The 15,518-nt window shown below is 40.7% G+C and overlaps 1 protein-coding gene across 1 annotated transcript in view; it reads left to right on the top strand.

The window, feature by feature from the left end:
* Positions 1-14,469, top strand: part of CRLF3 (cytokine receptor like factor 3) — a 34,718-nt gene extending 20,249 nt beyond the window's left edge. Inside the window, exons 7-8 of the mRNA XM_034641366.1 lie at positions 11,809-11,921; positions 12,994-14,469. Coding sequence (XP_034497257.1) covers positions 11,809-11,921; positions 12,994-13,250 — 370 coding nt within the window. The 3' untranslated portion in view covers positions 13,251-14,469. The remainder of the gene's footprint in view (positions 1-11,808; positions 11,922-12,993) is intronic.
* Positions 14,470-15,518: the final 1,049 nt, after the last annotated feature.

Raw genomic sequence — 15,518 nt, 5'->3', positions numbered from 1 at the left:
TCTCAGTCCCTTGTCATACGAAGCATGGAGAGTAACTAAAGCTTTATGTAAGCTAATTGGCCTTGTTCCCCACCAGCCAAGTCATTGGAACTGTCAACAGTTCTCAGAATGCCGTAGTTTATACTTTGTCTCAGTTTTGACATCTCCTCTCACCCCTTATGTTATGAAGAATGACTTAATAACCAGAAAAATACCAACAGAGAGAGAGAGAGAAATAAATTCTAGTACCTGATGTCCACTTCGTTATTCCCCAAGGGGGAATTCATGAGTTTTGTATGCTAACAAACCATTTTTCTGCTTACGTCCTTTGTTTATAGAAATACTACCATTAGTGAATCTCCTGAGAACAGTGTGCTCCCGGGTAATGATAGGGCTTCCCGAGCTCATACATTCAGGGCAGGTGTCGCAGACAATAAGAATAGTAATCATGGGGGCGCCTGGCTGGCTCAGATGGTTAAGCGTCTGCCTTCAGCTTGGGTCATGATCTCCAGGTCCTGGGATCAAGCCCCACATCCAGCTCCTGCCTCAGCAGGGAGTCTGCTTCTCCTTCTGCCTCTCCTCCCTGCTCATGCTCTCTCTCTCTCTCTCAAATGAATAAATAAAATCTCAAAAAAAAAGAATAGTAATCATAGTAATAATAATTGCAGTTAATAATGAAATAGCATTTACTACACATGAGGTACTGTTTTAAGCACTTTACTTACATTAAGTCATTTAATTCTTACAATAACCAAATGAAATAGGTGTAATTCCCCATTTTAGGGGTGAGGATACTGAGGCACACAGAAGTTAAGTCATTAACACAAAGTCACATAACTGGTAAATGGCAAAGTTAGTCTACATCGTTTCTTTTCGTCTTCTTCGTGGGAGAGTAAATGCGATTCTAGTTAGTGTTGGAATCTACGATTTCTCTCTGTCAGTATCCTTAGCTCTTTTCCTTTTCCCTCTTCTATGAGCCCCGCCCCCCGTGATGGTGACCGATGCTCGCCTGCTTTTAAATGCTTCTTCTGTGAACACGGGAAGGTCTGATAGATTCAACCAATTCAATAGATTCAATTCTGTCATTCAATAAGTATTTAAGACATTGGAAATTACCCAAATTGATGTAAATCCATTTACTATCTGTGGACCGTGGCCTGACATTTAGTATAAGGCCTCAATAAACTGTTAGTTCTTCTTCCTCTTCCAAAGATGTCTGACCGGGCCCCACTTGGCAGGGTGATTAACTGAAACTTCGTTCAGCTCACTATTATCATAGCCAGACCTTTGATTTTTGTCATTTTTCTTTTGAATGTGGAATGAAAATGTCTCTGTCCCTGTTGGAAGAAATTGCAGGCATCAGCAATAAAGTCAGAAGAGTGGGGGGGGCTGTATGGGGGAGGAGTGGATGGGTGTGCTTGAGTAAAGGTACACTTTATTCAGTTTTTTGAGGGTGTTTGAACCTCACAGTTAGAAGGAAGATTATACTCCTGTAGGCAGTGCCCTGTTGCTCAGCCCAGTCTATTCCTGCCGCAGTTGCTGGAATGCATAGAGCTGTGGGAGCCAAGAAACCTGTTACTGGCGGGCTCTATCTGTCTCTAGAGCCCAATCTCATTTGGTGGCCAGGTCTGCTAAGCAACCCCCTCCTGCTAGGCCTCTCCTTGATTTTCTCTTTGAACATTCCTACTTTCCTTGCTTCCAAGATTTTCTGATCTAACCGGTTTTTTTAAACCATATTTTTACTTTCTTTTCTCTACCACCTCCTTTCTTTAAAACAGCGTCCTTTCAAACAGCCTTCCTTAATCCTAATAACCTAGGAGGTTACTGTCTTCCTTTCACAGATGAAGAAACAGAAGCACAGGGACCATGGGACTTGCTAGTATTTGAATCCTGACAGTCTAGCCCTGAAAGGCTGTGCTCTTAACCGCTGTGCTGCCTGCCTCCCCACAGGTCACATGAGGTGGTAAATCAAGGGCCCACAGGCTAGCTATTTTTGGTTACAAACTTTTTCTTTAAAAGAACAACAAAAATGTAATGTTACAGTTACAGTTATTGATTGCTCTGTAACAAGCCACCCCAAAACTTAGAAGCTTAAAACAGTAGTCTTTAAAAATAAATGAATAAAAAATAAAATTTAAGGACAGATCTTCTGATCAACTCTAGTCTTTGAATGAGGCTAATCATTTCGTTCAACCTTTTCTCCATTCAGATGGTAGCTGCAGTACCTGGTATTGCCAGGAATGTGAAGTTTAAGAAAAAGAAACAAAACAGACTCTTGGACTCACCATAGAGTAGGATGTTTATAAATTAGTATAAGAAAGATCCAGGGGCGCCTGGGTGGCTCAGTGGGTTGATGGTTGATTTCGGCTCAGGTCATGATCTCAGGGTCACGAGATTGAGCCCCGTATCAGGCTCTGAGCTCAGCGTGGAGTCTGCTTGTCCCTCTTCCTCTGCTCCTCCCCCAACTCGCATGCCGTCTCTTACTCACAAATAAGTGAATAAATGAAATCTTTTAAAAATTAAAAAAAAAGGGGGCGCCTGGGTGGCACAGCGGTTAAGCGTCTGCCTTCGGCTCAGGGCGTGATCCCGGCGTTATGGGATCGAGCCCCACATCAGGCTCCTCTGATATGAGCCTGCTTCTTCCTCTCCCACTCCCCCTGCTTGTGTTCCCTCTCTTGCTGGCTGTCTCTATCTCTGTTGAATAAATAAATAAAAATCTTTAAAAAAAAAAAAGTTAGAAAGAAAGATCCAGACTACTCTTCAATGCAGAGGAAGGAAAGGTTACTCCTAGATGAGGGATTGGTGAAGGCTTAGTGCAGCTAGATGTGGAAAGGAAGTTCAGGTGGGGAAACAAAGCAAGAACCGAAGATATGGAGTAGAAAAAATACAAACACCGAGTAGTAAGTCTGGATCAGGTTAATGGAGACAGGCTGTATAGTCAGAGAGGATCCCAGAAAGGTAAGATATACTTTTGAACAGGCTGTATATGTTTCTTTTTTTTTAACATTTGCATTTCTTTTTCATTTGAAAGATTTTATTTATTTGTGCAAGAGAGAGCATAAGCAGGGGGAGTGGCAGGCAGAGGGAGAAGCAGGCTCCCCGCTGAGCAAGGAGCCTGAAGTGGGATTCGATCCCAGGACTCTAGGATCATGACCTGAGCCGAAGGCAGATGCTTAACCAACTGAGCCACCCTGGCATCCCTATATTTCTTTTTTAATTACTCAAAGAAATACCCTTTTGGAGGTCACCTGTGCCCATTTACAGGGAGGATATTTAACACTGCAAACAGAGATATCCACCCCCACCCCAGACAGCCTCACCAAATCAGGTTTATGTTCCGTTATTCTCGGGAGGGGTCATGCTCTTCATTTGACTTTTCGTGAATTCTCGAGTTGAGCTCGACTATACAAAATGTTAGTAGCCAGCTAACATTTGTTGAAACTTACTGTGTGTTAGTTCTTTTTTTTTTTTCTTTTAAGATTTTATTTATTCATTTGACAGAGAGAGAGAGAGAGCACAAGCAGGGGGAGCGGCAGGCAGAGGGAGAAGCAGGCTTCCTGGTCAGCAAGGAGCCCAGTGTGGGTGGGACTCCATCCTAGGACCCCAGGATCATGACCTAAGCCAAAGGCAGATGCCCAACCGACTGAGCCACCCAGGCATCCCTGTGTGTTAGTTCTTAAGTACTTAATGAGTTAATGTCTAAATTCTCATTACATCCTCATGAGGTAGACAACATTTTATATATATGGAAACTGAGATGTAAAAAGATTAAGCAAATTGGGGGACCTGGTTGAATCGGTTGGTTAAGCGCCCTACTCTTTTTTTTTTTTTAAGATTTTATTTATTTATTTGAGAGAGAGAGCAAGAGAGCACAAATGGGGAGGCGAGGGAGATGCAGGCTCCCCGCTGAGCAGGGAGCCTGATGGGGGGCTCAGTCCCAGGACCCTGGAATCATGACCTGAGCTGATGACATATGCCTAACTGAGCCACCCAGGTGCCCCAAGCGCCTGACTCTTGATCTCAGCTCAGGTCTTGATATCAGGGTCATGAGTTCGAGCCCCACATTGGGCTCCATGCTGAGCAACTTGCCTGAGGTTGTGCAGATTGTTTTGTTAATACTGGTGCGGAGGTTCAAATCTTGACAGTCTAGCCCTGTAGGGCTCTGCGGTGACTTAGTGAGGTGGAAGGCCACTGGCAGATATTGAGCAAACCAGTGACATCAGCTGATGTATGTTTTACAAGTCGATTGGCTGCTGTGTGGAAAATAGTCTGGGAAGCGGTATGGGTACAGGCTGGGAGACTAGTCAGAAAGCTATAGGAATAAAGTTGGTGGGAGATAATGGTGACTTGGACTAGGATGGGGCAGTGAAGGTAATGATGAGTGGTCAGAATCTGGTCAAATCTCTATATATTTATATTTTACAGATTTTTATTTATCCATTAGAGAGAGAGAGAAAACAAGCAGGGGGGAGGGGCAGAGGGAGAAGCAGACTCCCTGCCAAGCAGGGAGTCCAGTATGGGGCTCAGTCCCAGGACCCTGAGATCATGACCTGAGCCATGCAGGTGCCCCTGAATCTGGATATATTTTAAAGGAAGGACTGACAGGATTTACTGGTGGATTGCTTGTGGTAGGCGAGTCAAGTGTGACAGGGTTTTGGGTCTAAGGAACTGTTGGGACAGAATCGTCGTTTACTGAAGTCTACAAGTGTAGGAGGAGCACATTTCTGGGTGAATAATCAGTTTGGTCTTTCACTCAAATTTCACTCAAATTAAATTTGAGTTCCTCGTTAGACCTACAAATGAAGATGTGGAGCAGACAGTTGGATACACCAGTTGGCGATACTAATTTGAGAGTTTTTAGATGAAAAAATTTAGATTAAATGAGTATCTGGGATTGCGATTGCTGGGTCGCAGTGTGTCTGTTTCTCTGTCGAAGGAACTGTCAGTGTGTTCCCGAGTGGCTGCGCCATTTTACATTCCCACCAGCACGGGTGAGGTTTTCAGCTGTTCTTCACCCCTGCCCGCATTTGGTACTGTCAGTTGTTCAGTTGTTCTCTTTTTAAAAGTATTTTATTTTTTTAAGTAATCTTTACACCCAACGTGGGGCTTGAACTCACGACACCAAGATGAGTCATAGGCTCCACCAACGGAGCCAGCCAGGCCCCCCTTGTTTGTGCTTTTAACTTCAGCTATTTTATATACAGGTAGTTGTACCTTATTGTGGTTTTAATTCTTTTTGATAGCCAAAGATAGTTCTCTTTTCCTGTGCTCACTTCTTGGCCTTTGTATATCTTTGTTGGTGTGAAGTGTCTTTTCAGATCTCTTGCCTATTTAAAACAATTTTTTTTAATTATTGAAATTTGTTGAGTATACGTCTTATTTTTTTTTACCAGTTTGAGGCTTGTCTTTTCGTTTTCTTGACACTGTCCTTTGTGGAGTATAAGTTTGCTGATTTTGACGAAATACAATTTACCTGTCCATCCAGTGCTTTTGGTGTCGTATCTAAGAAATCTTTGCCCTAATGCAGGGTCACAAGATGTTTTCCTAAGTTTTCTTGTGGACGCTTTATGTTTTTAAGTTTTACATTCAGATCTATGAGCCATTTTGAGTTACTTTTAGTATAATATGTGAAATATGGGTTGAATTGGGTTTTGTTTAGGATCTGGTTCAATAGTTCCTGCATTGTTTGTTGAAAAGTCTGTCTTCTCTCCGCTGAATTGCCTTTTCACCTTTCTCAAAAAGCAGTTGACCGTATGTGTGGGCATCCACTTCTGGCCTCTATTTCATTGGTCTGTGTGTTTCTCCTTTCCCAGAACTATAATCTTGATTACTGTAGCTTTATCGTAAGTCTTGATATCAAGTAGTAGGATTCTTCCAACTTTATTCTTTTTGTTTTAGTTGTTCTAGTCCCTCTTTCTTTCTATTTAACTTTAGATTCAGCTTGTCCGTTTCTAAGAAAAAAATTTTTTACTGGGATTTTGATTGAAATTGACTTGAATCTGTAGATCATTTTGGGAATAATTAGTATTTTAATATTTTGATTGTTCCAATCTGTGGATATGGTGTATTTCTTAATTTAGTTTCTAGAAAAATATCTTTCATCATTGTTTTGTCATTTCTCTTTTTCCTGTCTCATTACACTGACTACAAAGTACGATTCTGAATAGCAGTGTTGAATGCTGACATGCTTATTGTACATCTTAGCAGGAAAGCATTCAGTCCTTCACATTAAGTATGATGCTAGCTGTAGGATTTGTTTGTTTTGTTTTGTTTTCTCAAGGATTTTATTTTATTTTATTTATTTATTTATTTATTTTAAAGATTTTATTTATTTATTCGACAGAGATAGAGACAGCCAGCGAGNGTTTGTTTGTTTTGTTTTCTCAAGGATTTTATTTTATTTTATTTTATTTATTTATTTATTTTAAAGATTTTATTTATTTATTCGACAGAGATAGAGACAGCCAGCGAGAGAGGGAACACAAGCAGGTGGAGTGGGAGAGGAAGAAGCAGGCTCATAGCAGAGGAGCCTGATGTGGGGCTCGATCCCATAACGCCGGGATCACGCCCTGAGCCGAAGGCAGACGCTTAACCGCTGTGCCACCCAGGCGCCCCTCAAGGATTTTATTTTTAAGTAATCTCTGCACCCAGTGTGGGACTCGAACTTACAACCTGGAGCTCAAGCATCACATTCTCTACTGACTGAGCTAACCAGGCGCCCCAACTGTAGGTTTTTTGTAGCTATCTTCTATCAGGTTAAGAAAGCTCCCTTCTAGGGGCGCCTAGGTGGCTCAGTTGGTTGGGCGTCTGCCTTTGGCTCAGGTCATGATCCAGGAGTCCCTGGCTCCCTGCTCAGTGGGGAGTCTGCTTCTTCCTCTCCCTCTGCTCCTCCCCCGACTCATGTACTCTCTCTCACTCACTGTCTCTCTCAAATAAATAAATAGAATTTTTAAAAAAGAAAGGAAGTTCCCTTCTAATTTTGTTATGCTGAGAGTTTTATCCATAAGTGAATGTTTAATTTTGTCTAATTATTTTTATACATTTGTTAACATAATCATACCATTTTTCTTCTGCTAATAGAGTGAATTACAGTGATAGATTTTTGAACATTGAACCAGCTTTGCATTCCCCAGAAAACATCCTCTTTGTCGTATATTATCTTTATATATATTGCTAAATTTGGCTTTTAATATTTTGTTGGGGATTTTTATATCTCTTCATGAGAGAGATATTTGTCTTTTTTTTTATGTTTTTGGCTTTGGTTTTGACTAGCCTTACAAAGTGAGGCGGGAAGTGTTTCTTCCTCTTCTGTTTCCAGAACTGTTGGTGTAAAATTAGTATTATTTCTTCCTTAAATGTTTGGCAGAATTCACCAATCAATTTGCCATCCGAGAATTTTCTTTATTGGAAAATTTCCAATTTCTGTAGTAGATACAGGACATTCAAGTTATCAGGTTTCTTTTGAGAGAGGATAAAAGCTGTTTTAGCTTTTGTACAGTAAGCAGTATATTTCTATCTCAGATATATTTCAGAAATCCTCCTTTTCAATGACTTGACAAGGCACCCCTTCTTTCTCTTATTCCTGACATGTGAAGCTGTGCCATGACCCTCTTTGTTAATATATGGCTCATTCTCTGTTCCTTGGGCTAGTTTTCCTGTAAGTGGCACACAGACTGACTGTGTTCCTGGAAGCACTTTGCAGTCTTCCCAGCAGTGTGTGAGGGTCGTGATGTCACTGCATCCTTGTCAGTATTAAGTATTGCTGTTTTTAATCAATCTGTAGCTGCTAGGCTTAAATAAAAATTTCATTTTATATCTTATATTTATCATAAAGTTGGATATTTTTCATATATTTATTAGCTAAGCAACTGAATTCTTGAATTTTGCTCCAGGTATTCACTGTGAAGAAAAAAGTTTGAGATCGTGTAAGAAAGAGGATGTGTCACTTAAATTCAATCAAAGTTAGCCAAAGTGCAGAGTAATAGGGATAATAGATTAGCCCTCTTGTTACCATCAGAATCGCTCCTGCTTTGGGCCATGTTCTCTCTCAGAATATTTTACCTTTGAGAAAAATTATTACCCACGATGTTCTACTCCTTTACTTTGTGCAGTGGATGTATTTCTAGTATCTTGTCCATAAATTAATTTTTTATTAATTGTATTTCAGTTGTACATGCATTAGAGGAGGTCACTGTACCCTGCCATAAATTATTTTGTATAGCATTTTTCTTTTTTATATAGTTTCTTAAAAACTAGTTTTATGTGAGAGAACAACTACCGTAGTGTCTGAGCATATACTGTCCTGACTACTTGTCTTACAACTTAAAAATTCAGTGATTTTAAACCTCCATTCTGGGGCGCCTGGGTGGCACAGCGGTTAAGCGTCTGCCTTCAGCTCAGGGCGTGATCCCGGCGTTATGGGATCGAGCCCCACATCAGGCTCCTCCGCTATGAGCTTGCCTCTTCCTCTCCCACTCCCCCTGCTTGTGTTCCCTCTCTCGCTGGCTGTCTCTATCTCTGTCAAATAAATAAATAAAATCTTTAAAAAAAAAAAAAAAAAAAAAAAAAACCTCCATTCTATTTCTTAGTGAAATATGGAGATAATTCTGTGTCTCAGATATATTAGCTGTTTACTTTCCTGGTTCATTCCATGTTCAGAGCAACTCTTGTAAACTTTTTATGTCATACTTGTTTTTATTACATGCTGTTTTGGAGAAAGTTGCTTTTAGGAATTACTTTGTAATTTTTTCAGATTAGGAGTTTTTTTCTTCTTTCCAGGATTTTTTTTTTCTCTCACTGCATTGAGGGCCTGTTCTGTTTTACTGCTATTTATTTATTTGAGAGAGAGCAGGGGAAGGGACAAAGGGGAAGGGAGAGGGACAAGCAGACTCCCCACTGAGTGCAGAGCCCAACACAGGGCTTGATTTCACAACCCTGAGATCATGACCTGAGCTGAAATCAATCAAGAGTCTGACACTTAACCGACTGAACCGCCCAGGTACCCGCACTGACAGTCTATGTGAGCTTCCTTGTACATGATGAGTCACTTTTCTTTTGCTGCTTTAAAAATTCTCAGTCTTTGAGTTTGGACAATTTGATTATGTGTGTCAGTGTGATTTCTTGGGTTTATCCTGGTTGGTGTCCATTAGGCTTCTTGAATCTAGATGTCCATTACCTGCTCCATATTTGGGAAGTTTTCAGCCATTATTTCCTTAAATGAACATTCTGCCCCTTTCGCTCTTGTCCATAAGTCTCTTAGACTTTCTTCATTCTTTTTTCTTTTGTCGTTGTTATTGGATAATTTCAAATGACCCGTCTTCTAATTTGATGTTTCTTTCTTCTGCTTGATTGTGTGATGTTGCACTTCTCTTGTGAATTTTCAGTTATTATTGTATTCTTCAGCTCCAAAATACCTGTCTAGTTTTTTTTAATGTTTTTTGTCTCTTTGTTGGTATTCTCATTTTACTCATGTCTAATTTTCTTGACCTTGTAGAGCATTTTTGTGGTGGTTGTTTTGAATTGTTTGTCAGATAATTCATGTCTCCATTTCATTAGGATAATTTTTTAAAAGATTTTATTTATTTATTTATTAGAGAGAGAGAGTGCACGTGAGCTTGAGTTGGGAGAGGGAAGGGGAAGAATCACCAGTAGACTCTGGTGAGTGTAGAGCCCAACATGGGGCTTGATCTCACAACCCTGAGATCATGACCCAAACTGAAATCAAGAGTTGGATGCTCAACCAGCTGAGCCACCCAGGTGCCCCCGTCAGGATAATTTTTTTGAGATCTATTGTAGTTTTTTGTTTGTTTGTCCCATGTTTCCCTGTTCCTCCAAATGTCTTGTAATTTTGTGTTGGGATCTATACATATGAGAAAATAGCCACCTCTCCCCGTTTTTATGACCTGGTTTTGTATAGGAACTGACCCTCACAAATGAACTCAGCCAGAGATGCTGGGAACCTCTGAAACCTTTTTGGGGAGGATGTGACTTCGCTGGGCTTGCGGGTGCAGTTTCTCAACCATAGAACTATGTGGGTCTTTCAGGAGTTCATAATCTCTTGCTCCCTCTGGTGCCTGTTTGTGGCACTGCCTGTTCTCTGATGTTAGGCAGCAAGCCGCCTTCTTCTGTCTTGTACTCAGTGGCCACCAGGCATCCAGAGTTTGCCAGCTCCCCATCAGTGCCCACATCAAGTGAGACAGATACCATTCTCTTGAGCAGCGATGTGAAAAGCTGGCCTTCTCTCCGAGGGAGAGAAGCCTGAACTTATGGCCCTGCTCCCAGTCACACCGAGTCGTACTGGCTGTGGGATGCCACCCCTCCCATTTCTTTGGTCCTAGCGGCGGTCACGCAACCATACTATGCTTGTTCTGTCATTGCTCTAAAGGGGGCACAACAGCAATCAAGCCTTCAGGCAGCCTTCCAAAGAGTTGGAATGTTGGATGCACGCTCCACTCCTCTCTTTCTCCCCGTCCCCAAGGAAAAAGTCAGAAGCCGCCGTGTTCTTGCCAGGCACTGAGCTGTGTAGCTTGGGAGAGGGACTGACTTGGGAAAGTAAAATTTCTCTTCTTAACCAATTTCAATGCAGCTGTTTTCAGCTTGTGCTCCCTTGGGGTCCTGCAGCTTCATATCGGGATTCTGGAAATCTCATAAAGGTATTTTGGTCTGTATCTCGTTGTTAAAGTAGTGTTTCTGTGGTAGAAACAGGGCTGGGACTTCAGATTCTGCCATATCGCTCACATCACTCTCCTCTTCCCCGTACTTCTTAAGACTGCTGCTTTAGAAGTGAAATGACTTCAGCAGGCTCCTCTGCTGTGAGCCTGCTTCTTCCTCTCCCGCTCCCCCTGCTTGTGTTCCCTCTCTCGCTGGCTGTCTCTATCTCTGTCAAATAAATAAATAAAATCTTTAAAAAAAAGAAAAAAAAAAAAGAAGTGAAATGACTTCAGAAACCCACCCACGTATTTATTTTGATCCTGCGTGTTTGCCACTTTGTAACAAAAGACATTTGGAGGCCATACCAAGTATAAATAATCACATCTTCCCCTTGGTACAGCTACATTCTGTTCCTTGCTAATTTTTCTTTTTCTGTCCTTGCAAAGTCTGGCTTTCTAGAACGGAGGGGAAGATGCATCTGGTAGTAGAGATACAGGTTGACTTTATATGTAAGTTTCCTCTTTCTAGAGTGCATGTTGATGTACTTTGAGACTAAAACACAGAAGGAAATGCTTAAACCTTCCACATAAGTTCTCCATGCAAACTATGTTAATGACTATATTACCCAATTTTTAAAGATTATAATGTCTATTTATAAAGGCTTTAAATACTTGATAAACAGTAGTCAAACCATTGCATAGACTGTCACTTTGAAGGTTTAGCTGATGGCAGTAACAGTCACTTTTCTTATAACGGCAAGTATGACAAGTTTTCCATGTGACTAGAGCCAGAACATAAAATGGGAATGTGCCGTCATAGCTGTAAATAGTTCGCATAGCGTGTACCGTCAGAATGCCTGGGTTCCTGGCTTGCGTCCAGCACTCCGCCAGGCGATCAGGGTCAGGTTAGTAAGCCTCTTTTTAATCTTGTTTTTTCTCATGTATAATGGGTATGGTAATGACAGCACCTACCTCATGGGTTATCAGGTGAATCCAGTGAGGTGATTGATACAGATAGATGTAAAAGTTTTAGGTCAGCGCCCGGAATTTAGGAAGTGCCGTATCATTGTTAGCTATTATCAAGAGCAATTGTGACGAGATTGCTCTTTTTAACCTTAGCAACTGTTAAAAATCATGTTTAAAAAAAAAAAGATGAATGACCTTTCTACTTCATTTACAGAGTTGAAACCGTGGGACAGCCAGACAGAAGAGACAGTATAGGAGTGTGTGCAGAAAAACAGAATGGCTACGACTCTCTGCAGCGTGACCAAGCAGTGTGCATTAGTACAAACGGTAAGAGACACGTAACTGCTGGCCTCTTCGAAATCCGGGGATGACCGTAGTAAGATAGGAATCTGTCCCAACATCACACATTTGTAACGAGAGATGAGAAAGTTTAAGTCTTTATGACGTATCTGTATGGCTATTACGTACCAGGCATTATTCTGTTACCTTTACAAATAATAAATCATGTAATACTTTTAACAACTTGTTGAGGTGGGAGAGTAGTATTATACCCATTTTATAGATGATGAACGCTGAGCCACAGAGAGGTTGAGTGACCTGGCTTAGAGGTGATCGAGTTGGGGTTTGCACCAGGCAGCCTATCTCTGGATTCTGTGTGCATGGGTCGTCTAAATTCAGCATCGATTGGTGAACCGAGGAGAGAGTTTACTTAATTTGTTGTATCTCCCAAGGGTTCTTTGGCCCCTTACTCTACAGTAATCACACGTTTTAATTTAATTTAATTTTTTATTTTATTTTTTCAAAAATTATATTCATTTATTTGAGAGAGAGAACGAGAAGGGAGTGAGGAGAGACAGAGGGAGAAGCAGACTCCCTGCCGAGCAGGAGCCCGACTAGGGGCTCAATCCCAGGACCCTGAGATCATGACCTGAGCCAAAGGCAGACGCTTAACTAACTGTGCCACCCAGGCACCCCTAACAGTAATCACACTTTTAAAATCCCCTCTCAAGAAGTGTTACTACGTTGTGTATGGGAAGGCAGTAGGTAGGACAAGATTCTTGTTTATTTCATGTGCAACAATGTTGCTATTCCACAGGATATAATCTTGTAATGGAGTCAAGTTTCTTTTGATGTCATCCATGTGGGGAAACTCAGTCTCCATTCTAAAAGAGTAGAACCCTGGACCAGAACTCTAAAATGGGATTAAAACTTAAACTTCTCCTGCCCTGGGGAGGGGGGTTAATTAACATATTGACATGCATCCTCTTTGACTGGTTGGCATTCCAAAATGTGTTCTTTATCTGAGTTGGGAAATTACCTGTGTTATCAGTCATCTAGAATCCGTTTTAGTTCTTCATTACTGCTCACATGTGAATGACTCTTTACCTTAACATTTTAGGTGCAGTTTTTGTAAATGGAAAAGAAATGACTAATCAGTTGCCAGCAGTTACTTCTGGGTCCACTGTCACATTTGACGTTGAAGCTGTGACTCTAGGATCCACCAATAATAACGAAGGAGGAAACGTCAAGCTTCGAGTGACTATTAGCTCGAATAACAGAGAAGTGGTTTTTGATTGGTTACTTGAGCAATCTTGTGGTTCTCTTTATTTTGGATGCTCGTTTTCCTATCCTGGATGGAAAGTGTTGGTATTCTAGATTTTTGGCTGATCGGCTTTGGTGTTGCAAGGTTTTAATCGTAGCTGTCTTCAGCTCAGTTTAGTTGTAATTGGTTAAAAAATAAAGTGTTAGATTCATCTCTCAGTTAAACCATGGGAAATGGAAATTGTTGACTGGATTTATTTTGGAATCGTTTAGCAATAAGAGATTTGACTGCTGTGGACAAAACTATAGTGCAGTCAGTCTTACTTGTAATGATGTTAATTGAAATATCAGCATCACGATAAAAATGAAATTGGCTTTTAAAGTATGAGGAGATACAGAAATCCCTATGCCCTTCCACTGTGTACTTCTTGGAAAGTTGATTATTAGAACAGAAAAACGTAATGTAACATTATCTTATTAAATTTCTATCTTTTAAGGATCCAAGGCCATGTAAAACTTTAGGATCAAACAGTAGGAATAGACCAGCTAGAAGCCAGAGTGCTGTAATACACACTCACTTGTGTGCTGTCCACATGAGTGGTGAACACACTCTCCATATTCAGGCATTTGTAAGCAGTATTGAATTTTATCTCATGTTCAGTAATCTTTAAAGTCCCAAAAGCGTGATAATTTTTGCATCGTTATAAATGCCTGAGCAAATGTCTGCAGTAGGCAAAGTATTTTCTTTTTTCTTTCCGTGCAGTTCGATTCATGGTAGGCCAGAGGACTTTTACAGGGTAAAGCTACTCATGACCGTAGTATGTGCAGCAGTGGCCGCTCACATATATGTCACATGCACACGTGCGTACCCGCCTCAGCGATGTGTGTTGTTACTCCTCAGAGGGGATGAGCTACAGTCCAGTTTAATGTCAGTTTTACAAACGGTCTGTTAGTGGACCAAACAAATATAAGGTAAATACTTGACCTCTTTTTTGAAAAACTTCAATTTGTTTAAGATATTTATTTGAAGGACTTACTTAGTGTGTAAAGATGACTATCTTACCTTGCTATACCAGCTACAGAGTTTTTTTTTTAATGTGAATTTTTTCCTTCATTTTTAACAATAGAAACGTGGAAAAGCAAGTTTGATATTTTTGTAAGATAATTTATTTGGGGATTCAGATTCCCTGTCAGACAATCATGACCCTTTACCCTTGCCTTTTTATATATAAGTAAGCCGTCTTTCATTTGTTTAGTGATTGTTAAGAAGATTTGCTAGAATGTAGATGCCTCGTCCAGCTGTCTGAAACAAAATAAAAAACTTAAAGTTAAATGTGTGTATTTTTTCTTCTGTGAAATTTGATGAACCCAATTTTAATCTTCTAAGTAGAGGGAGAAAAGGATTTCGTGTATCTCTGGTTTGTTTTTGTTGTTTTTGTTGTGTTGTTTTTTTTTTAAGATTTTATTCATTTATTTGAGAGAGAGAGAGCACAAACTGGGGGAGGAGCAGAGGGAGGGGGAGAAGCAGACTCCCCACTGAGCACAGAACCCTGAGATCATAACCTTAAGTTGGATGCTTAACCAGCTGAGCCACCCAGGTGCCCCTTGTCTCCGGTCATTTTAATACAGATGTTATTGTAACTTGTGACAATTCACTTATACTTTCTTACATTCTGTATATCTGATATGGAGCATAGTGCCTGACGCATAACATGGGTACAATAAATGTTGGTACATTCAGTGAATGTAGATGGATTATTTTCTCCAGGTTGGGTGATGATAATTATAACAACTATAAAAATTGATATTTATTGAACACCTACTATGTGCCAGGCACAATGCTGAATTTTCCTTTTTTTTTTTTTAAGAGTTTATTTATATTTGACAGAGAGACAGCCAGCGAGAGAGGGAACACAAGCAGGGGGAGTGGGAGAGGAAGAAGCAGGCTCCCAGTGGAGGAGCCTGATGTGGGGCTCGATCCCATAACGCCGGGATCACGCCCTGAGCCCAAGGCAGATGCTTAACCACTGTGCCACCCAGGCGCCCCTATGTACTGTTAAGTTTTAATAGTTCTTTGTACGTCTAGCTGCTGGTGCCTTGTTGGATGTATGGTCTGCAAATACCTTGTCTCTAGCTTATCTTCTCATCCTTGGACCAGGGTCTTTTCCAGAGTAGAAGTTTCTAATGTTGATGAAATCGAGTTTATTAATTTTTCCTGTTATGGATTGTGCTTCTGGTGTCAAGTCTAAGGACTCTTTGCCTCGCCCTAAATCCCAAAGAGTTTCTCCTGTGTTTTTTCCTACAAGTTTTATAGCTTCACATATTACATTTAAGTCTGTGAACCATTTTTTTCTTTAAAGATTTTATTTATTTATTTGACAG

The sequence above is a fragment of the Ailuropoda melanoleuca genome, chromosome 13 (assembly GCF_002007445.2).
Source record: "Ailuropoda melanoleuca isolate Jingjing chromosome 13, ASM200744v2, whole genome shotgun sequence".
NCBI classification, from domain to species: Eukaryota; Metazoa; Chordata; class Mammalia; order Carnivora; family Ursidae; genus Ailuropoda; species Ailuropoda melanoleuca.
This window is presented reverse-complemented; position numbering and strand designations above follow the sequence as displayed.